This window comes from Amblyraja radiata, chromosome 30 (assembly GCF_010909765.2).
Source record: "Amblyraja radiata isolate CabotCenter1 chromosome 30, sAmbRad1.1.pri, whole genome shotgun sequence".
Classification (NCBI taxonomy): Eukaryota; Metazoa; Chordata; class Chondrichthyes; order Rajiformes; family Rajidae; genus Amblyraja; species Amblyraja radiata.
In genome coordinates, this window is record NC_045985.1 from 20,046,660 (window position 1) to 20,068,789 (window position 22,130).

The 22,130-nt window shown below is 46.9% G+C and overlaps 1 protein-coding gene across 1 annotated transcript; it reads right to left on the bottom strand.

Annotated features, from left to right (window-relative positions):
• Nucleotides 1–1,546: 1,546 nt before the first annotated feature.
• LOC116990025 lies at nucleotides 1,547–18,816 on the bottom strand. The gene is made up of 5 exons (XM_033047549.1): nucleotides 18,237–18,816; nucleotides 13,542–13,940; nucleotides 9,658–9,792; nucleotides 7,372–7,451; nucleotides 1,547–2,097 (listed from the first exon to the last, which is right to left on the bottom strand). Exons 1-5 carry the CDS (start codon nucleotides 18,814–18,816, stop codon nucleotides 1,963–1,965), a joined length of 1,329 nt encoding a protein of 442 aa, XP_032903440.1. The 3' UTR covers nucleotides 1,547–1,962.
• Between the last annotated feature and the right edge of the window lie 3,314 nt (nucleotides 18,817–22,130).

The following is a 22,130-nucleotide window of genomic DNA, read 5'->3' on the forward strand; positions in this document are numbered from 1 at the left end:
AGCGGATCTGAACTGGCCTGCTGAGTGCCCCCCCCCCCCCCCCGGACTGTCTCCCTCGGATGGTCACGTCGCACAGACACATCTGCACTTTAGTCGGTTTGAACTGTTTTGACTATTTTACTGTTCTTTTTACAATCCATGTTCTCAGGATATCAATATCTAAATTGTATTAGTTATTTGTGTTATGACATCGGATGGAAGTTGCATACCAAATCTCGTTGCGCTTATTTGCCATGACAATAAAATATATTATTATTATTATTATTATTATTATTATTATTATTATTATTATTATTATTATTATTATTATTATTATTATAGCTTACTGAACTAAAGCCGGATATGTTTAATCAATTTTACTGAAGCCAATTAATCTACAAACGTTTGTTACACCCTCCACAGATGCTGCCTGACCAGCCAGGCATTTGCAGCCCTTTCTAGCTTTATTCACAGCCTACTTCGAGAGTTCCTCTGTCATATTCCACTGGGGTAGTCTACAACTCAACGGTGACAACATTGAAGATAGACACAAAATTCTGGAGTAACTCAACGTACAGGCAGCATCTCTGGAGAGAAGGAATGGGTGCCGTTTAAGGTCGAGACCATCTTTTACTCGAGGTATTGAATTAGTTTAGTCTAGTTTCAAGATACAGCGGGGAAACAGGCCCTTCAGCCCATCAAGACACCACTGACCAGTGATCCCCTCACACTAACACTATCCTACACACACTAGGGACAATTTACAATTTTACTGAAGCCAATTAACCTGCAAACCTGCACGTCTTTGGAGTGTGGGAGGAAACCGGAGCACCCGGAGAAAACCCACGCGGTCACGGGGAGAACGTACAAACTGCACACAGAAGTGTAGGGAGCAACTGTGGTCAGGATCGAACCCGGGTCTCTGGTGCTGTAAAGCAGCAATTCTACCGTTGCACCAGCGCGCCATGTGAAGAATTGAATTCAAAGGTTCAAAGGTTATTTATTGGTCACATACACCTAGGTGTAGTGAAATGCTTCTTGCCAATGCAGCACATAAAGAAAGAATACAGACATAACATTAATAAGAGATTTAAACATAAAGAACATCCCCCCACAATGGCTCCCACCATGAGGGAAGGCACAAAGTCCAGTCCCCAACCCCAGTTCACCCATAGTCGAGCCAATTGAGGCCTCCACAGTTGCCTCTACGGAGGCCCGATGTTCCTGGCCGTTCTCGCCGGGTGATGGTGCTCCGGCATCAGGAGAATCCTCGCTGAAGATACACACAAAAGGCTGGTGTAACTCAACGGGTCAGACAGCATCTCTGGATGCTCATCAGGCAGTGTTCTGACCCGAAACGTCACCTCTTCCTTATCTCCACAGACGCTGCCTGACCCACTGAGTTACTCCAGCTTTTTGTGTCTATCTTCGGTCTAAACCAGCATCTGCAGTTACTTCCTACACATGGAACTCTTCAATGTCAGGTAACCAACAACTCCCCTCTCCTTTGTTCACTCCTCCCCCCCTCCCTCCCCCTTCACCTTGTCCCCCATCTGCACTCACCCATTTCTCCCTTCCCATTTGCATTTTGTCCTCTAGCTTCACAATTTGAAACTCTCCTATTCTTATCTCAAACCTTTTGTCTTTTCATCTCTGGACTTTGTCCAACCATCTGCCTACCAAACCCTTCCCGCCTCCCTGGCCTGTATCCACCTATCACTCGTCAATATTTGTCCTGCCTCTATTCTCTTCTAGCTTTCTTCCCCCATCTCCCCCACCACATACAGTCTGAAGAAGGGTCCCGACCCGAAACGTCACTTATCCATGTTCTCCAGAGATGCGGCCTGGCCCGCTGAGTTACTCCAGCACTTTGCATCTTTTTCTGAAAGGCCTGGGTTGTGACATTTCTCCTTGTGTTCATCTTCTCCTGTTGGCGCTGTTAGCTGATCCAATGTCCCAACAAAACGCTGCTGTTCCGGTCCTTCACCTCCATTGCACTCTCTGTGGCACAGCGTAGATAATGCCTGCGTCCTGATTATCTGGTGTTGCTGGCCTGTTGGCCTTAGGAAGCTGGAGAAGGCAGTATATGATGTCATCCCGTGAATTTAATTCCGGGGCCTGTGAAGAACAGAGAGAGGACCATTTACGGGACGCAATATTCGAGTTGATGCAAGAAAGAATGTAGCAGGGCAACAAGTGGTTAATGGAGGAAGACTACGTTTTCAGATACTTTGAGAGGAAAGTTGGAATGTGGAACATGGAAAAGTACAACACAGGAATAGGCTCTTCAGCCCACAGTGTCTACGCTGAACATGAAGCCAAAATAAACTAGCTTTAACTGCCTGCACGTGGAGTCATAGAGTCATGTGAAAAGTCCCTTCAGCCCAACTAGCCCATGCCAAGCAGCATGCCCCATCTACACTTGTCCCATCTGCCTCATTTGGCCTCAATCCTTCTAAACCTATCCTATCGAGGTAACTTTGGGGCAGCACAGTGGCGCAGTGGTAGAGTTGCTGCCTTACAGCGCCAGAGACCCGAGTTCGATCCTGACTATGGGAGCTGTCAATACGGAGTTTGTACGTGGGTTTTCTCCCACACTGCAAAGATGTACAGGTTTAGCCCTAGATAGTGTGTGTGGGATAGTTTTAATGTGCGGGGATTGCAGTTGGGTACGGACTGGACTGAAGGGCCTGTTTCTGCGCTGTATTTCATAACAAAAAACTAAACTAAACTATCCAAATGCTTTTCAATGCTGTGATAGTACCTGTCTCATCTACCTCCTTTGGTAGCTCATTCTGTATACCTACCACCCTAGGTGTGAAAGTTGTCCCTCAGGATCTTTCCCCCCCTCATCTTTAACCCATGTCCTCTGGCTCTTGATATCCCAACTCTGGGTAAAAGACTGTGCATTTATCTCTTCATGATCTGATGCACATCTACAACATCACCTCTTATCCTGCTGCAATCCAAGCCTGCTCAACCTCTCCCCACAACTCAGGCCCATGAATCCTGGCAACGTAGATTTTCTCTGCGGTACACAAAAATGCTGGAGAAACTCAGCGGGTGCAGCAGCATCTATGGAGCGAAGGAAATAGGCAACGTTTCAGGCCGAAACCCTTCTTCAGACTGCGGTTTCGGCCCGAAACGTTGCCTATTTCCTTCGCTCCATAGATGCTGCTGCACCCGCTGAGTTTCTCCAGCATTTTTGTGTACCTTCGATTTTCCAGCATCTGCAGTTCCTTCTTAAATACATTTTCTCTGCACCCTTTTCTGCTTATTCATAATCATAATCGTAATTTATTAGCCAAGTGTGTTTTGCAACATACGAGGGATTTGATTTGCAGTACAGTCATACCAGAAAAAGCAACAAGACACACAAGAGGCTGCTGTCGTGTGGCGCCCCCTGGTGGGGATCAACCCCAATAACAGGTCGACCAAAACTGAACACAACACTCCAAATGTGTTCTCAGCAATGTCTTGTAATGCTGTAACATAACCTTCCAACTTCTATGTGTAGGAAGGAACTGCAGATGCTGGTTTAAACCAAACATAGACACAAAAAGCTGGAGTAACTCAGCGGGACAGGCAGCGTCTCTGGAGAGAAGGAACGGGTGGAATAAATGTATTCCTGTGAAATGTCAAGTGCTGCATCTCAGTAGCTCACAGCTCCACAACTTCCTGAATGTGGCAACACAGGGAGACAAAGTAGTAAAGGAGGGGTATGGTATGCTTGCCTGCGTTGCACGACCCATTACGTATAAGAGTTGGGTAGTGCAGATTTGCATAATGCAGCTTTATTCGACATTGGTTGATCTGCATTTGGAGTATTGCGTGCAGTTCTGGTCGCCCCTTACAGAAAGAATGTGGAGGCTTTGGAAAGGGCACAGAAGAGGTTTACCAGAACCAGCCTGAATTAGTGGGTAATGGCTATAAGGAGTGTGTCATCCGTTTGAAGAAGAGTCTCGACCCAAAACGCCACCCATTCCTTCTCTCCAGAGATTCAAGATTCAAGAGAGTTTATTGTCATGTGTCCCATATAGGACAATGAAATTCTTGCTTTGCTTCAGCACAACAGAATATAGTAGGCATGAATAAATACAGAACAGAACAGATCAGTGTGACCATATACCAATGAATATATATATACACACACATAAATAAACAGATAAAGTGTAATGGGCTATTGAAAGATTAGGGTTTGTTTGAGTCGAGTTTAATAGCCTGATGGCTGAGGGGAAGTAGCTATTCCTGAACCTGGATGTTGCAGATTTCAGGCTCCTGTACCTTCTACCTGAAGGCAGCGGAGAGATGAGTGTGTGGCCAGGATGGTGTGGGTCTTTGATGATACTGCCAGCCTTTTTGAGGCAGCGACTGCGATAGATCCCCTCGATGGTGGGGAGGTCAGAGCCGATGATGGACTGGGCAGCGTTTACAACTTTTTGCAGTCATTTACGCTCCTGGGTGTTCAAGTTGCCGTACCAAGCCACGATGCAACCGGTCAGCGTGCTCTCTACTGTGCACCTGTAGAAGTTCAAGAGAGTCCTCCTTGACATACTGACAGGATGCTGCCTGTCCCGCTGAGTTACTCCAGCTTTTTGTGTCTATCTTCCAACTTCTATACTCAGTACTCTGACTGATGAAAACCAATGTGGCAAAATCCTTGTTGATCGCCTTTTTGAGCTGTGAAGCCACTTCCATGGAACTTTGTACCTGCACTCCTAGATCTCTCTGCTCTAAAACAGAACAGACCACTCCCCATCCCGTGAAGCACCTCTATTCCTCTATCCACCCTATCATCCACACGTACTCTTCTTTACCACAACTTTACCCCCCCCCACTCATAAGTTCATATATCATAGGAGCAGAATTAGACCATTCAGCCCATCACGTCTACTCCGCCGTTCAATCATTGTTGATCTATTTTACCCTCTCAACCCAATTCTCCTGCCTTCTCCCCATAACCCGTGACACCCACTCTATCTATCTCTGCCTTAAAAATATCTACTGACTTACCTCCACAGTCTTCCGTGGCAATGAATTCCACAGATTCATCACCCTCTAACTAAAGAACTTCCTCCTCATCTCCTTCCTCAAGGAAAGTCCTTTTATTCTGAGGCTGTGACCTCTGGACCTAGACTCTCGCATGAGTGGAAACATCCTCTCCACATCCACTCTATCCAGGCCTTTCCCTATTTTGGTAAGTTTCAATGAGGTCCCCCCTCATCCATAACCCTTGACACATTTACTTATCATGTATCTGTCGATCGCTGCTTTAAATATACCCAATGTCTTGGCCTCCACACCGTCTGTGGCAATAAGTTCCACAGATTCACCACCCTGCCTAAATGAATTAAGCAGTTTCTTCCTCAACCACCTCATCTTCCCATCACCCACACTCTCCTCCCATCAGGTTCTCCCCCGCCCCTCTCCTCATTGCCATCTGCCCAACCAACTTCTCTCCTTTGGTGAGAGGAATGGGAGACGATTTGTGACGAGACCCTTTTTCAGACCCCCATTCCTTCGATCCAGAAATGCTGCCTGTCCCGCTGAGTTACTCCAGCGTTTTGTGTCTATCTTCGGCTTAAACCAACATCTGCAGCTCCTTCCTGCACCTTTCCCTTCTTTGGTCCCAGACACCACCATCCCTTCCCTTCCCATCTGATCCCATCATCTGCAACCCCTGGTCACCTCCATCATTCACATCCCAGCCACTGTTGTTATCACCATCCCTCTTTAACCCAGTTTAACTACATCCAGCAATCCATCACCTTCTCAACCTGGATCCACTGACCAGGTGCCACCTCTTTCCACCCCCCCACTCCCTACTGGTTTTCCCCTCCCCACCCTGATAGTCCAGAGGAAAGGTCCCAACCCGAAATGTCGACTGTCCATTTTCTTCTCCTGATACTGCCTGACACGCTGAGTTCCTGCAGCTTCGGCACAAAATGCTGGAGCAACTCAGTGGGTCAGACAGCATCTCTGGAGGAAAGGAAGAGGCGACTATGTTACGGGTCGAGACCCTTCTTCAGACCCTCCAGCAGTTGACCTCTTGCTCAAATGTGTACAACCAGAATCGCACTCACTCCCTTTGCCTTCCAGATGCTAACATGTTTGGCTAAGATAGGAACTATTTTGTTTCCATTGGCGACTTTGTATCAGAACCAACCAACGTGACGTGTGGAGTCCCGCAAGGTTCGATCTTAGGGCCCTCTTTATTCAACATCTACATGCTCCCACTAGGCCAAATCATGCAAAATAATAATATTGACCACCACTGCTATGCCGATGACACTCAAATCTATGTAGCGCTATCACCAAATGACTATCGCCCCATAGATCTGCTGTGCCAGTGCATTGAGCAAGTCAAAGACTGGATGTGCCAAAATTTTCTCCAACTAAATAAGGACAAAACGGAGATAATTGTTTTTGGTGCTAAAAAAGAAAGGCTTAAAGTAACCCAACACCTTCACTCTCTGTCCCTGAAAACTTCAAACAAAGCCAGAAATCTTGGGGTCATTATGGATTCAGATTTAAATTTCGACAGTCACATCAAATCAGTAACAAAATCGGCCTACTATCACCTCAAAAACGTAGCAAGATTAAGAGGACTCATGTCAGCTCAAGACTTAGAAAAACTTGTACATGCCTTTATTACTAGTAGGCTAGATTATTGTAACGGTCTCCTTGCAGGTCTTCCGAAAAAAACTGTCAGGCAGTTACAGCTTGTTCAGAACGCTGTTGCTAGAGTTCTAACAAAGACCCAAAAATTTGAACATATTACACCAATTCTTAAATCCTTACATTGGCTCCCTGTATGTCAGAGAATTGATTTTAAAATCCTGCTGCTCACCTATAAATCACTACATGGTTTAGGGCCAAAGTATATCACTGACATGCTTCCACTATATAAGCCTTCTAGACCGCTAAGATCTTCTGAAACCAATCTGCTAGTGATTCCCAGAGTAAATACAAAACATGGGAAAGCAGGATTTAGTTACTATGCAACAAATAGCTGGAATAAACTTCTTGAAGATTTAAGACTTGCCTCAACTTTGAACACTTTTAAAACAAGACTGAAAACTTTTATGTTTACTTTAGCTTTCAGCTAAATCTTAACTACATTGCACTTTTAACCTTTGCACTTTTTATAATGCATTTTTAATTTGCTTTTCTTTTCTTTTAGTTCTTCTATTTTATTTCATTTTATTATTTCATTTTATTGTATGACATGTTTTTATGTGAAGCACTTTGAGTCTGCCTCGTGTATGAAATGTGCTATATAAATAAAGTTGCCTTGCCTTGCCTAAGGAAGAGGGGTCATTTGACACAATTGATGAAGCAGATTTTATTTTGCGAATGATTTCTCCTCCCTCTAATCCACTGCTCACTTACCTTGTTCAAGTCTTGCCGTGAAACTCTGTTAAACGCAACAAATCCTTCCGTGGCGTCCGACTTTCTCCTTCGATAATAATCTGACATAAAACAATGAGATAGCAACAGGATTTCTAATTGTGCATTATCCAGAGTCTTACCAATTTGCAGCCATTAAATGATGGAAGCAGGGTGGCACGGTGGTGCAGCGGTAGAGGTACTGCCCTACAGCGCCAGAGACCTGGGTTCAATCCTGACTACTGGTGCTGTCTGTACGGAATTTGTATGTTCGCCCCGTGACCTGCATGGGTTTTCTCCAAGATCTTTTGTTTCCTTCCACACTCCAAAGATGGACAGGCTTGTAGGTTAATTGGCTTGGTATAAATGTAAATTGTCCCTAGTGTGTATAGGATAGTGGCAACATGATCAATGTGGACTGAGTGGGCCGAAGGGCCTGTTTCTGTGCTGTATCTCTAAACTAAACACAATACTTTAATACTGGATTAATATGTTGCACATATAGAGATTTTTTATAGTAGATTTATAGTGGATATTGGTCACTAACTTAGCCTCAGGGGTGGATAAAGAAATGAAGGGGCCAGAGATGGATGAAGTGAAAGTGTGAGCCATTTGACAATTGGCAGCCAAAACGTGGTGAAATTCTCCAGATGCGGCACGGTGACGCAGAGGTAGAGTTGCTGCCTTACAGCACCAGAGACGCAGGTTCGATCCTGACTACGGGTTCGGACTGTCTGTTCGGAGTTTGTACGTTCTCCCCGTAACCTACGTGGGTTTTCTCCAAGATCTTCGGTTTCTTCCTACACTCCAAAGACGAGCAGGTTTGTAGGCTAATTGGGTTGGTAAAATTATAAAATTGCCCCTCATGTGTGTAGGATAGTATTAGTGTGCGGGGATCGCTGCTCGTAGCGGGCTCGGTGTGCCGAAGAGCTTATCTCTAAGCTAAACTAAGCAGAAACCAGTCCAGTATAGTCATCAAGTTTTCCCTGTCTGTTGGGTCTTACCTTTCAAAAAAACTTGTTCATGCAATAAAGCTGGAGTTACTCAGCGGGACAGGCAGCATCTCATGAGAAAAGGAATAGGTGACGTTTTGGGTCGAGACCCTTCTTCAGTGAAAATCGCAGGAAAGAGACATGAGATATATAGACAATGATGTAGAGATATAGAACAAATGAATGAAAAATATGCATAAAAATAATGTACAGAGAAGGTTCACCAGACTGATTCCTGGGATGTCAGGACTTTCATATGATGAAAGACTGGATAGACTCGGTTTGTACTCGCTAGAATTTAGAAGATTGAGGGGGGATCTTATAGAAACTTACAAAATTCTTAAGGGGTTGGACAGGCTAGATACAGGAAGATTGTTCCCGATGCTGGGGAAGCCCAGAACAAGCGGTCACAGTTTAAGGATAAGGGGGAAATCTTTTAGGACCGAGATGAGGAAAACATTTTTCACACAGAGAGTGGTGAATCTCTGGAATTCTCTGCCACAGAAGGTAGTTGAGGTCAGTTCATTGGCTATATTTAAGAGGAAGTTAGATGTGGCCCTTGTGGCTAAAGGGATCAGGGGGTATGGAGAGAAGGCAGGTACAGGATAATGAGTTGGATGATCAGCCATGATCATATTGAATGGCGGTGCAGGCTCGAAGGGCCGAATGGCCTACTCCTGCACCTATTTTCTATGTTTCTATGTAACAATGAAAAAGGAAATAGGTCATTGTTAGGTGTAGCGAGGTGAGAATGTAAAGCTGATGTGACTTGAGTGGGGGAGGGATGGAGAGAGAGGGAATGCCGGGGTTACTTGAAGTTAGAGAAATCAATCTTCATACCACAGGGGTGTAAACTGCACATGCAAAATATGTGAAGCTGTTCCTCTAATTTGTATATAGCCTCACTCGAACAATGGAGACCTAAGACAGAAAGGGCATTGTGGGAATGGGAAGGGGAATTAAAGTGTTTAGCAACCGGGAGATCAGGTAAGCTTCACACGACTTTGAATTTAAACACCATTGAAAATAAATTATTTGCTCCAGACTCTCAGTCTGAAGAAGGGTCTCGACCTGAAACGTCACCAATTCCTTCTCTCCAGAGATGCTGCCTGTCCCACTGAGTTACTCCCGCTCTTTGTGTCTAACTTCGTTCTAAACCGGCGTCTGCAGTTCCTTCCTGTACAGTCCCGGTGCAACCTGCCCTTCTCTCTGGGTATGTGAGGCCATGACATCACTAAACTTGTGACCTACCACTGGATGCTGACCGCCATTCACTGAGTCAGGAAGGGTCACTTACCCCTGAGGCCTTTGGTCAGCAGTATGGTCAAGACAATGGTGATTAGGATAAGGAAAAGGGATGCGGGTATAACTGTATCCATCAGCCTGTTCCGCCCAGATCCTGTTGCAGTCACGGAAGTGGAGGTTACACTTTCTGTAATAAAACAGTTGGGTTATTGCAGTAAACTAGATCAGAAGGGACCACTTCCTCAATGAAGCAGCCTATATCACCAAACACCCACACCACCCTGGCCACGCACCCATCCCACAGCGTGAGAACTGTGACCACCAGCTTCAACAACAGCGGTAGAGTTGCTGCCTTACAGCGCTTGCAGTGCCGGAGACCCGGCACCGATCCCGGCTACAGGTGCTGTCTGTACGGAGTTTGTACGTTCTCCCCGTGACCCACTTGGTTTTCTCCGAGATCTATGGTTTCCTCCCACATTCCAAAGACGCACAGGCATGTAGGTAAATTGGCTTGGTAAATGTAAAAATGTGTAGGATTGTGTTCATATGCGGGGATCGCTGGTCGGCGTGGAACCGATGGGCCAAAGTGCCTGTTTCACGCTGTATCTCTAAACTAAACTCGGCTTGTACTCGCTAGAATTTAGAAGATTGAGGGGGGATCTTATAGAAACTTACAAAATTCTTAAGGGGTTGGACAGGCTAGATGCAGGAAGATTGTTCCCGATGTTGGGGAAGTCCAGGACAAGGGGTCACAGCTTAAGGATAGAGGGGAAATCCTTTAGGACCGAGATAAGAAAAACTTTTTTTCACACAGAGTGGTGAATCTCTGGAACTCTCTGCCACAGAAGGTAGTTGAATCCAGTTCATTGGCTATATTTAAGAGGGATTTAGATGTGGCCCTTGTGGCTAAAGGGATCAGGGGGTATGGAGAGAAGGCAGGTACAGGATACTAAGTTGGATGATCAGCCATGATCATATTGAATGGCGGTGCAGGCTCAAAGGGCCGAATGGCCTACTCCTGCACATATTTTCATATGTTTCTATGTTTCTAAACTAAACAGATTCTTCCCAACAGCCATCAGGCTCTTGAGCACTGCACAACACTAACCACAGCATACGTGATCTCCAATGGACGACGTCTTTGTTTCCAATACAGATTAATCTGTACAACTCCCCCCCCCCCCCCCCTTCTGTCATGGGGTAGACTGAGACTGACTCCCTCCCCTCTCCCTTCCCAATCTTTGCACATCCTCAATCCTTTCCCCTCCTCACTTTAATTTCATGTATTTTGTGTGTTTATGACTGTTGACAGATCGATCTCCCGACTATCAAGTTCAATCGTATCGTATCATAGAAACATAGAAATTAGGTGCAGGAGTAGGCCATTCGGCCCGTCGAGCCTGCACCGCCATTCAATATGATCATGGCTGATCATCCAACTCAGCATCCCGTACCTGCCTTCTCTCCATAACCTCTGATCCCCTTAGCCACAAGGGCCACATCTAACTCCCTCTTAAATATAGCCAATGAACTGGCCTCGACTACCCTCTGTGGCAGGGAGTTCCAGAGATTCACCACTCTCTGTGTGAAAAAAGTTCTTCTCATCTCGGTTTTAAAGGATTTCCCCCTTATCCTTAAGCTGTGACCCCTTGTCCTGGACTTCCCCAACATCGGGAGCAATCTTCCTGCATCTAGCCTGTCCAACCCCTTAAGAATTTTGTAAGTTTCTATAAGATCCCCTCTCAATCTCCTAAATTCTAGAGAGTATAAACCAAGTCTATCCAGTCTTTCTTCATAAGACAGTCCTGACATCCCAGGGATCAGTCTGGTGAACCTTCTCTGCACTCCCTCTATGGCAATAATGTCCTTCCTCAGATTTGGAGACCAAAACTGTACACAATACTCCAGGTGTGGTCTCACCAAGACCCTGTACAACTGCAGTAGAACCTCCCTGCTCCTATACTCAAATCCTTTTGCTATGAAAGCTAACATACCATTCGCTTTCTTCACTGCCTGCTGCACCTGCATGCCCACTTTCAATGACTGGTGTACCATGACACCCAGGTCTCGCTGCATCTCCCCTTTTCCTAGTCGGCCACCATTTAGATAATAGTCTGCTTTCCTGTTTTTGCCACCAAAATGGATAACCTCACATTTATCCACATTATACTGCATCTGCCAAACATTTGCCCACTCACCCAGCCTATCCAAGTCACCTTGCAGTCTCCTAGCATCCTCCTCACAGCTAACACTGCCCCCCAGCTTAGTGTCATCCGCAAACTTGGAGATATTGCCTTCAATTCCGTCATCCAGATCATTAATATATATTGTAAATAGCTGGGGTCCCAGCACTGAGCCTTGCGGTACCCCACTAGTCACTGCCTGCCATTGTGAAAAGGACCCGTTTACTCCTACTCTTTGCTTCCTGTTTGCCAGCCAGTTCTCTATCCACATCAATACTGAACCCCCAATGCCGTGTGCTTTAAGTTTGTAAACTAATCTCTTATGTGGGACCTTGTCGAAAGCCTTCTGGAAGTCCAGATACACCACATTCACTGGTTCTCCCCTATCCACGCTACTAGTTACATCCTCGAAAAATTCTATAAGATTCGTCAAACATGATTTACCTTTTTGTAAATCCATGCTGACTTTGTCCAATGATTTCACCACTTTCCAAATGTGCTGCTATCCCATCTTTAATAACTGACTCTAGCAGTTTCCCCACTACCGATGTTAGACTAACTGGTCTGTAATTCCCCGTTTTCTCTCTCCCTCCCTTCTTAAAAAGTGGGGTTACGTTTGCTACCCGCCAATCCTCAGGAACTACTCCAGAATCTAAAGAGTTTCAGATGGTATTCGGCTTTTGTTATGGTTAGCTAGTTTAATTTAGTTTATTACTGTCACGTGTATGGAGGTACTTGTTTGTAACCTGCTATCCAGTCAAAGAAAAGACCAAACTTGATTACAATCAATCCGTCCACAGTGTACAGATAAAGGATAAAGGAATCCACATTTAGTGCAAGATAGGGTTTAATTAAAGATAGACACAAAATGCTGGGGTAACCCAGCGGATCAAGCAGCATCTCTGGAGAGAAGGAATAGATGACATTTCTAGTCGGAACCCTTCTTCGTATTGCTATTATTTTCCCAAATACTGCAGTTGTGAACAGTGTGATTACATTAATGTGATTAGATGAATGAATTACAGAGTGCAAGTGTAATACAAAATCAACTCAAACACAGCATATAAGCCATTTAAAAATAAATGATTTAAAAAACATTAAAAAAGAATATTACCAGTCAAAATGTATAAACATTTTATTCTTTAACAAGAATTAACAGAATTATGAACCAACAGAATTATGAATCTAACCCTATATCACATACAGAAACTGTTCCCCCGCAACGTTGATTACGCTGCGAGTCGGGTAGGTTCCGGTTAATACAAAATCAACTCAAACACTGCTTGTGAGCCATTTAAAAAGAAATGATTTAAAAAACATTAAAAAAAAAGACAATTACCAGAGTCAAATGTTATTATTGACACGAATTAACAGAAGTATGAACTGACAGAATTATGAATCTAACCCTATATCACACACAAACTGTCCCCCCGCAACGTTGATTACACTGCGAGTGGGATCGGGTCGGTTCCGGTTACTAAAATGGGCGGGGAAATGCCCAGGATCCGCTCCGTAGCTACTACACGTCAACCCATTGCATTTCGCAGGAGTGGCCTATGTTGCTGCGCTATAGGATCTTTGGTGAGAATGGAACAGTGGTCTCTGCGCTGTGAGGCAGCAACTCTACCGCTGCGCCGATGGGAGGGAAGGGGGTTACTCTCACTTTAATTACCCCGCTTTGTCACCCCATTGCTATTTGGACTTTCATGCTTTAATTGCCCCCTCTGTGTGTGAACCCTCCGCCGGTTCCTACCTGTCTCAGTGTGGTGATTGTAGACCGTTAATGTCACGTTGTCTTTCACGCTGTTGTTTCCGCCGCTGTAAACCGATATCTCGTACACTCCGCTGTCAGTGCGCCGTAAATCCCGCAGTAACAGGGACCCATTCTCGGGGTAGAGGTGGACTCGCCCCGTGTGGGATGGACTGGTCTTCCAGCGAACTGAACAGTTACAACCGGGTCGGTCAGTGTGTGGAGAGCAGTCTGATCGGCTCAGTCTCACAAGCGGAGTTGTGCTGTCGTGTAAACGCCACTGTAATGTTAGCTGAGAGCAGAGGTCGGGTGTGGAGTAGCAGCTGGCGAGAAGGGCCGAGCGGCCGACGGTCCCGTTCACTTCTCTGTCACGGACGATCACTGAGACGCTGCTTCCCGAGGCTGCAACACAACAGGTAAAGGATCAACGGGTCTCAGTTACAATCCCAGGACACGACCGTCTCCGCGGGCCCGTGAGGTCAAGCAGCATATTTGAAGAGGGAGAGGCGGAAGGGGAGGTGCTGCCGGCTACTCAACAACACGAAGGTACACAAAATTGCTGGGGAAACTCAGCGGGTGCAGCAGCATCTATGGAGCGAAGGAAATAGGCGACGTTTCGGGCCGAAACCCTTCTTCAGACTGATGGGGGGTGGGAGAAAGAAGGAAAAGGGGAGGAGCCCGAGGGCGGGCGGATGGGAGGGTGGGAGGAGACAGCTAGAGGGTTAAGGAAGGGGAGGAGACAGCAAGGGCTAGCAAAATTGGGAGAATTCAATGTTAATGCCATAAGGACGCAAGGTCCCCAGACGGAATATGAGGTACTGTTCCTCCAATTTCCGCTGTTGCTCACTCTGGCAATGGAGGAGACCCAGGACAGAGAGGTCGGATTGGGAATGGGAGGGGGAGTTGAAGTGCTGAGCCACCGGGAGTTCAGGTAGGTTTTTGCGGACTGAGCGGAGGTGTTCAGCGAAACGATCGCCCAACCTACGCTTGGTCTCCCCGATGTAAATCAGCTGACATCTAGAGCAGCGGATGCAGTAGATGAGGTTGGAGGAGATACAGGTGAACCTTTGTCGCACCTGGAACAACTGCTTGGGTCCTTGAATGGAGTCGAGGGGGGAGGTGAAGGGACAGGTGTTGCATTTCTTGCGGTTGCAACGGAAAGTGCCCGGGGAGGGGGTGGGGCGGGGGGGAAGGGAAGAATTGACGAGGGAGTTGCGGAGGGAGCGGTCTTTGCGGAAGGCAGACATGGGGGGAGATGGGAAGATGTGGCGAGTGGTGGGGTCACGTTGGAGGTGGCGGAAATGGCGGAGGATTATGTGTTGTATTTGGCGGCTAGTGGGGTGAAAGGTGAGGACCAGAGGGACTCTGCCCTTGTTGCGAGTGCGGGGATGGGGAGAGAGAGCAGTGTTACGGGGTATGGATGAGACCCTGGTGTGAGCCTCATCTATGGTGGCGGCGGGGAATCCCCGTTCCCTGAAGAACGAGGACATTTCCGATGCCCTGGTGTGGAATGTCTCATCCTGGGAACAGATGCGGCGTAGGCGGAGGAATTGGGAGTAGGGGACACGATACTGACCCAGGTTGCGGAGAAGGTGTGGGAGGGGAGGGGATGGGAGTGGGAGTGGCAGGGAGGGGAGAGGGAGGATGAGTGGGTAGTGGGGAGGAGAGAGGGGTTGGGGGGGAAGCGGGGAAAGGGGAGAGGGGCAAGGGGAGGAGGGAGGGGAGAGTGAAGGGGAGGGGGGAGTGGGAGGGGAGTGGGCGAAAGAGGAGGGGGAGTGGGCGGGTTGGTGGAGGAAGGGGGCGAAGGGTGGGGGTGGGGAGAAAATAAACTGGGAGGGTGAAGGGAGTGGGAGGTGAGGGAGGGGGGGTAGGTGGGAGTGAGTGGATGGGGAGAGGGTGTGGGGCAGGAGGTGGGGGAGAGGGTGTGAGAACGGGGAGTGCAGGGTGTTAGAAGGGGGCTGGGGTGGGAGAGGAGGGAGTGGGAAGGGTGGGGGAGATGAGAGGGTGAGGAGGGAGTGAGAGTAGGATTAGCGGGAGGCAGAGGGAAGTGTAGAGTTGGGGGAGAGGGTGGGGGAGGGGTGAGAGAGGGGAAAGGCTACAGTGTGAACACTCGCTACAACAACAACACACTCGGGGAATAGACTTTAACTCAATATAACCGGCTCAATACTAGCGCGTTACAGGCTGTGAAATGTCCCCCGTGGTCACGAAGACGCTCTTCGGATCACAGTGGCTTTTGAACAGCAGAACCGATACACAAAAGGCTGGGACACGCTGGCCTTCTTCGGCTTTGTTTAAGGCAGGCGCCAGTGGGGATTAGATTTCACAGAGTGAGGCTGTTTCATTATGTTCTGCCCCTTTCTGGACGATACATAATGGACGATTAAAGCAGTCTTGCTTACTTGAACTTTATTGTCTTTGTGCAGTCATCATCCGAACTGGGCCGCGCCCCCTGTGTCACCTCTAAAAACAGTCCCCGTACACCAGTACTTAAATAAACAATCCTATTTCTTTACTCAGAGAGTGGTAGCTGTGTGGAATGAGCTTCCAGTGAAGGTGGTGGAGGCAGGTTCGTTTTTATCATTTACAACAGATCTAACAACATAAGCAATAATAAATCAACAGTTCAAAACATCCGTTTTCCAACAAGTGCATCAACAACACATTTTCATTTCTTTCTTTTTTTTTTTTTTCATAGTCCATACTATAATCACTGAGTATAGTCTGCCAGGTAGCGGGGTCTGACAACTTGTCGACCTGACCTGGTGACCGTGTCTTGGTTCTCTGCTGGGCCATCTGGCAGTATGGCCGCCTCAGTCACTGTTGGTGTGGGTGTGTTTTGTGTTGGTGTGAGCGTGGTGAGATTGTGTCTGAGGTGGCGACGATTTCGTCTCAGCACACCTCCTGACTCTAACTCCACCTCATACGATCTATGGCTCTCCTGTTGGACCACTCTCGCTGGTCTCCAGCCCTTGTGTGTGTCACAGGGCTGTACTCTCACACTGTCCTCTCTTTTCAGAGTGTCCATGTCTTTTGCTGTGCGGTTGTAATACTTTTCCTGTCTCTGTCTGTTGTATTTCCATCCCTGTTCGTCGTGTGTCACCTCTGGCTTCAGCAGAGTGTCCTTTGTGGGAAGCAGGGTCCTGGTCCTCCTGCTTAGGAGTCTCTGTGCCGGGCTTGTGTTGAGGCCCTGGCTCGGTGTGTTGCGATGATCCAGCATTGCCAAGTACGGATCCTGTCTCGCTGCTGCAGCCTTCAGCATCAGGCGCTTGGCTGTCTTTACCGCTGACTCCGCCTTCCCATTACTCTGCGGGTATCCCGGCGACGATGTCCTGTGTTCAAAGCCCCACTTCTGGCTGAAGTGCTGAAACTCTTGTGATGCATACTGGGTCCCGTTATCCGAGATAACAATGTCAGGAATCCCCTGTCGGGCAAAGTGGGCCTTGAGTTTTTTGATCACTGTGTTGCTCTTAGTGTCAGGTAGATAATCGACCTCCCAAAAGTTTGAATAATAATCTACTGTTATCAGATAGTCTTTATTGTGAAAGGAGAAAAGGTCCGTTCCTACCTTGGCCCAGGGTCTGCTGGCCATGTCATGTGGATGTAGTGTCTCTCTTTGTTGCTTTGGGTCCACTAACCTACATATGTCACATTTGGCGATGAAGGTCTTGATCTCCTCGTTCATTCCAAGCCAGTATACACACTCCCTCGCTCGCCTCAGACATCCTTGTACTCCCAGGTGAGAGGAGTGGATCCTGTGAGTGATGTCCACCCTGAGTGCGTCAGGTATCACGGCTCTGTCTCCTCGGAACACTATGCCGTCCTGGAAACTCAGTTCATCTTGGAAAGTGTGGTAGTGCCTGATGTCACTTGGTAAGTCCTTTTTTGTCTTGGGCCACCCTGACAGTATTCTGTTTGCCACACTCTGTAACTTTGTGTCATCTTTTGTTGCAGCCCTGATGGCACTCAGCCTCTCTGCTGAAATGGGTAGGTAGCTGACCATGTTCACAGTCTCTATATCTGTCTCACTCTCTCCCTTAGTGCTCTCTGGTAAGTATGCTCTACTCAGCATGTCTGCAAGTAGCATGTCCCTGCCTGGAACATAGGTCACACTGATATCATACTGCTGCAGCCTGAGTAGCATTCTCTGCAGTCTCTTAGGTGCACTAAGTAATGGCTTTCTGTGTATATTTTCTAGAGGCTTGTGGTCGCTTTGTACTGTGACCTCTCTACCATAAGTATACTGATGGAACTTTCCCATCCCAAACACTATGGCTAAGCATTCTTTCTCTATTTGGGCATAGCCCCTTTCAGTTAGTGTGAGTGCCCTACTACCAAATGCTACCGGTTTACCTTTCTGTGTCAGGGCGGCCCCCAGTCCCGTGTCAGATGCATCACACTGAAGTGTCAACTCCTTTTCCTTGTTGTAGTACTGTAGAACTGGTGCTTTAGCGATTTTGTCTTTCAGTCTTTGAAACGCCCCTTCTTGGATGTCCGTCCATTCCCACATGTTCTCCTTGCGCGTGAGTTGTCTCAGAATCTCAGAGTCATCTGAAAGGTGGTCATAGAACTTAGAAAGATAGTTGACCATCCCAACTAATCTCTGTACCCCTTTCACGTCCGTTGGCCTTGGCATCTCTCTGATTGCCCGTACTTTCTCCGGGTCAACCCTCAGTCCCTCGGCCGTGAGCTGATGACCTATGTAGGGTACCTCTTTTTGTCTGAGCTTGAATTTGTCCGCGTTCAGCTTGATGTTGCGCTCTCTGCACCTGGTTAGAAAGCGTCTGACTTTCTCGTCGTGGTCCTTTCCTGCCTCCTCTTGTGTTGCTCCTTCCCCCGTGATTAACACATCATCTGCTATGACGCAGACTCCTGGGAGGCCCTCCAGGGCCTGCATGAGCTTTCTTTGGAACACTTCAGGTGCTGGGCTTATTCCCATCGGCATCCTTAGCCAACGGAAGCGACCAAATGGGGTGGCGAATGTGGTAAGGAAGCTCGGCTCTTCCTCTAGTTTGACGTGCCAGAAGCCTTGCTTCACGTCGCAGACTGTGAATACTTTTGCCTTTGACATCTCCGGCAGGATGTCATCTATAGTTGGGATTGGATAGTGACTTCTTTTTAGTGCCCGATTCAGAGGTTTTGGGTCTATACAGATCCTCAGCTTCCCATTAGGTTTTCTCACTGCGACCATGCTACTGATCCAGTCAGTGCTGCGTTCCACTGGTGTGATTATCCCTCTTCTCTCTAGATCTTTGAGTTCCTCTTGTAGAGGTGCCATCATAGCTACAGGCACTCTGCGCTTTGGCAGTTTCAGCTAGCTGTAGTTTTTTTTTTCTTTGCCGGCTTCTGTAAGGCTAACGTTAGCCTGCTGCTAGCTAGCTAAACTTTCACTTTTCTAGTTAATTCTGACACTTTTCGACGTCCATCCCACCGCTGCCACCATGTTTCATTATGTTCTGCCCCTTTCTGGACGATACATAATGGACGATTAAAGCAGTCTTGCTTACTTGAACTTTATTGTCTTTGTGCAGTCATCATCCGAACTGGGCCGCAAGCCTCTAAACAGTCCCCCGTACACCAGTACTTAAATAAACAATCCTATTGTTACAGAGGCTAAACGCAAATTGGAGGAACGGCATCAGATTTTTGAACGGCATCTCATATTTCGCTCGGGCTGTTTGCAATGGTATGAAAATGGATTTATCTCACTTCAGGTAGCTCCAGCATTCCCTCTCTCTTCATCCCTCCCCCACCCAAGTCACACCAGCTTCTCGTTTTCGTCTTACAAACAACTAACAATGAATGAAAGATATGCAAAAAAGTCACGATGATGAGATATATATACGTACACGCAGAAACAAACAATAACAGTGCAATAATAACAGAGTCTATGTAGTTCAGAGCTAATGGTGGTCTTGAGAGGGAGGGAGAGAGCGAGGGGGGGAGAGAGAGGGGGGGAGAGAGAGAGAGTTGCAGCGAAGAGGGAGAGTGGCAGAGGGTGAGAGAGAGAGAGAGAGACCAAACGAGACCACACTTCAAAGATAACACGGGCTCAGCGAACTACTGTCCACTTTGCTAATCGGGGGATTGTGCTGTGGTATGGCCATACTTTACTGAACTGTATTACAGATGAATTTCACTGTGCAATTTGCACATGTAACAATAAAGCACAATAGAACAATTGAAGAGGCCACGCACCCAACCAACTGGTTGATACATTTTAAGTTGAAGAAAATCTTGCAGTTGAAAAAAATTGGAAGAAAATAGTGCAATTCACAACAATACGAACTTTGAAATTAGTTGCCCAATAATATCGAATGTAGAGTGAAAGTAGCACAGAAGACCATTCAGCCTTCCAGTTCGTGCTGGCTCTTTACAGAATAACTCGCTGGTTCCACACAGCATTCTCCATACTTTTGTAATTCTTTTTATTGCCGTATTTCTCCACTTCCCTCTTAGGAACCACAGTGGAACCTACCCCCACAACCCCAGACAACAGTGTGTTCCAGATCTCAACTTTGTGCTTTATTAAACATAAAAAATTCTTCTACCTGTCCCGCTGAGTTACTCCAGCATTTTGTGTCTGTCTTCGGTGCAGACCGGTATCTGCAGTTCCTTCCTGCAAGTTTCACCTCATGTTGCTCTAAATGGACGGGAAAGGTTTGGAAAGACATCAAGCAAGTGGGAATAAGTAGTGAGGCAACGTGGTTAGTATAGACGAGTTCAGCCGAAGGGTCTGATTCCGTGCTATATAACTATGACTATCACTCTATTTCACACCCAAGACTTCCAATCCTCGATCGCTCCTTGAAGAAAACAGCCTCCTACATCCAGACCTTTCAATATTTTATATATTTATCATCAAATCAACCTCTCTTGCACAATAAAAGCTGTCCCAGCCCCTCTAATCCCTCTTCATAACCATTCTCTCATTCTCTTTCATATTCTCCAAGTGTTAGTATAGATTATTGGCAGTATGCCGAGGTACAATGAAAAGCTTTTGTTGTGTGCTAACCAGTCAGTGGAAAGACAATACATGGTTACAAACAAGTCATCCATGGTGTACAGATACAAGATAAAGGAAATACATTTAGTGCAAGATAAAGTCCAGTAAAGTCTGATCAAAGATAGCTCGAGGGTCTCCAATGAGATAGATATTATCTCATGCGGGCTTGTAGGTTATTTGGTCTCTGTAGATTGCTACTAATGTGTATGGAGTGGATGACAAGTGGATGTTTTCAAGAGAGAGTTAGATATAGCTCTTAGGACTGATGGAATCAAGGGTTATGGGGAGAAAGCAGGAACAGGGTACAGATTCTGCATGATCAGCAGTGATCATATTGAATGGCGGTGCTGGCTCGAAGGGTCAAATGGCCTACTCCTGCACCTATTTTCTATGTTTCTATGAATAACACGGAACTAGTGTGCATGGGTGATCAATGGTCAGCGTGGGCTTGGTGGGCTGAAGGGCCTGTTTCCATGCTGTACGAAGTCATAGAGTCATGCAGGATGGAAACAGGCCCCCCAGTCAAACCTGCCCTTGCCGACCAAAATGCCCCATCTACACTAGTCTTACCTACCTGTACGTATGTTGTCCCATATCCCTCTAAACCTGTCTTATCCATCCTGTATCTGTAAATGTTTCTGGGTCCTCTCTATCGTGTTCACACCCTTTCTAAAATGTTTGACGAGAATTGACTATATCACTCCAGTTTGAGGTTAAACCGGTGTTTCACAAATAGTTGAGTGTGACTTCTCTGCTTCTAACCTCTAGCGTTCTATGAATAAAACCCATGATTGCATGTACCTTATTAACTGCTTTCTCAATAGTCCTAGTCACGTACCATGACTTGTACACACGTAATGCGTAAAGCAGCCACTTTGCACAGATGAGGTTCCCACAAAGAGAAAGCCGGTCTGAATCAACCATTTGTTTCAGTGACTTGAAGCGTTTAGTTTAGTTTAGAGATACAATACAGAAACAGGCCCTTCAGCCCATCTAGTATGCACCAACCAGAGATCCCTGTACACTAGCTCTTTCCTACACACTGGTGACCATTTACATAAGCCAATTATCCTACAAACCTGTATGTCTTTGGAATGTGGGAGGAAACCGGAGCACCCAGATAAAACCTACGTGGTTGTACGGAGAACGCACAAACTCCGCACAGACTGCACCATAGTCAGGTTCAAACCCAGGTCTCTAGCTCTGTGAGGCAGCAACTCTACTGTTGTGCCACCATGCCACCTCGCTGGTTAAACGGGGAGGGGGGATATCAGGGAGGGAGGGATAACAGGGAGGGAAGGATAACATGGGCCAGGATGATAGGAGAACAGGCCTTCTTTCATCAGTACTGTTAAGCCCCTGTCCCACTTAGGAAATCTGAACGGAAACCTCAGGGGACTTTGGCCCCACCCTCTGGGGACTTTTGGTTTCCATGCGGTTCCCGGAGGTTTTGTCAGTCTCCCTACCTGCAACCTCCGGCAACCACCTGCAACCTCCGGGAACCGCACGGAAACCTTGGGTGGGGCGCAAAGTCTCCAGAGGTTTCCGTTCAGGTCAGGTTTCCTAAGTGGGACAGGGGCATTTGG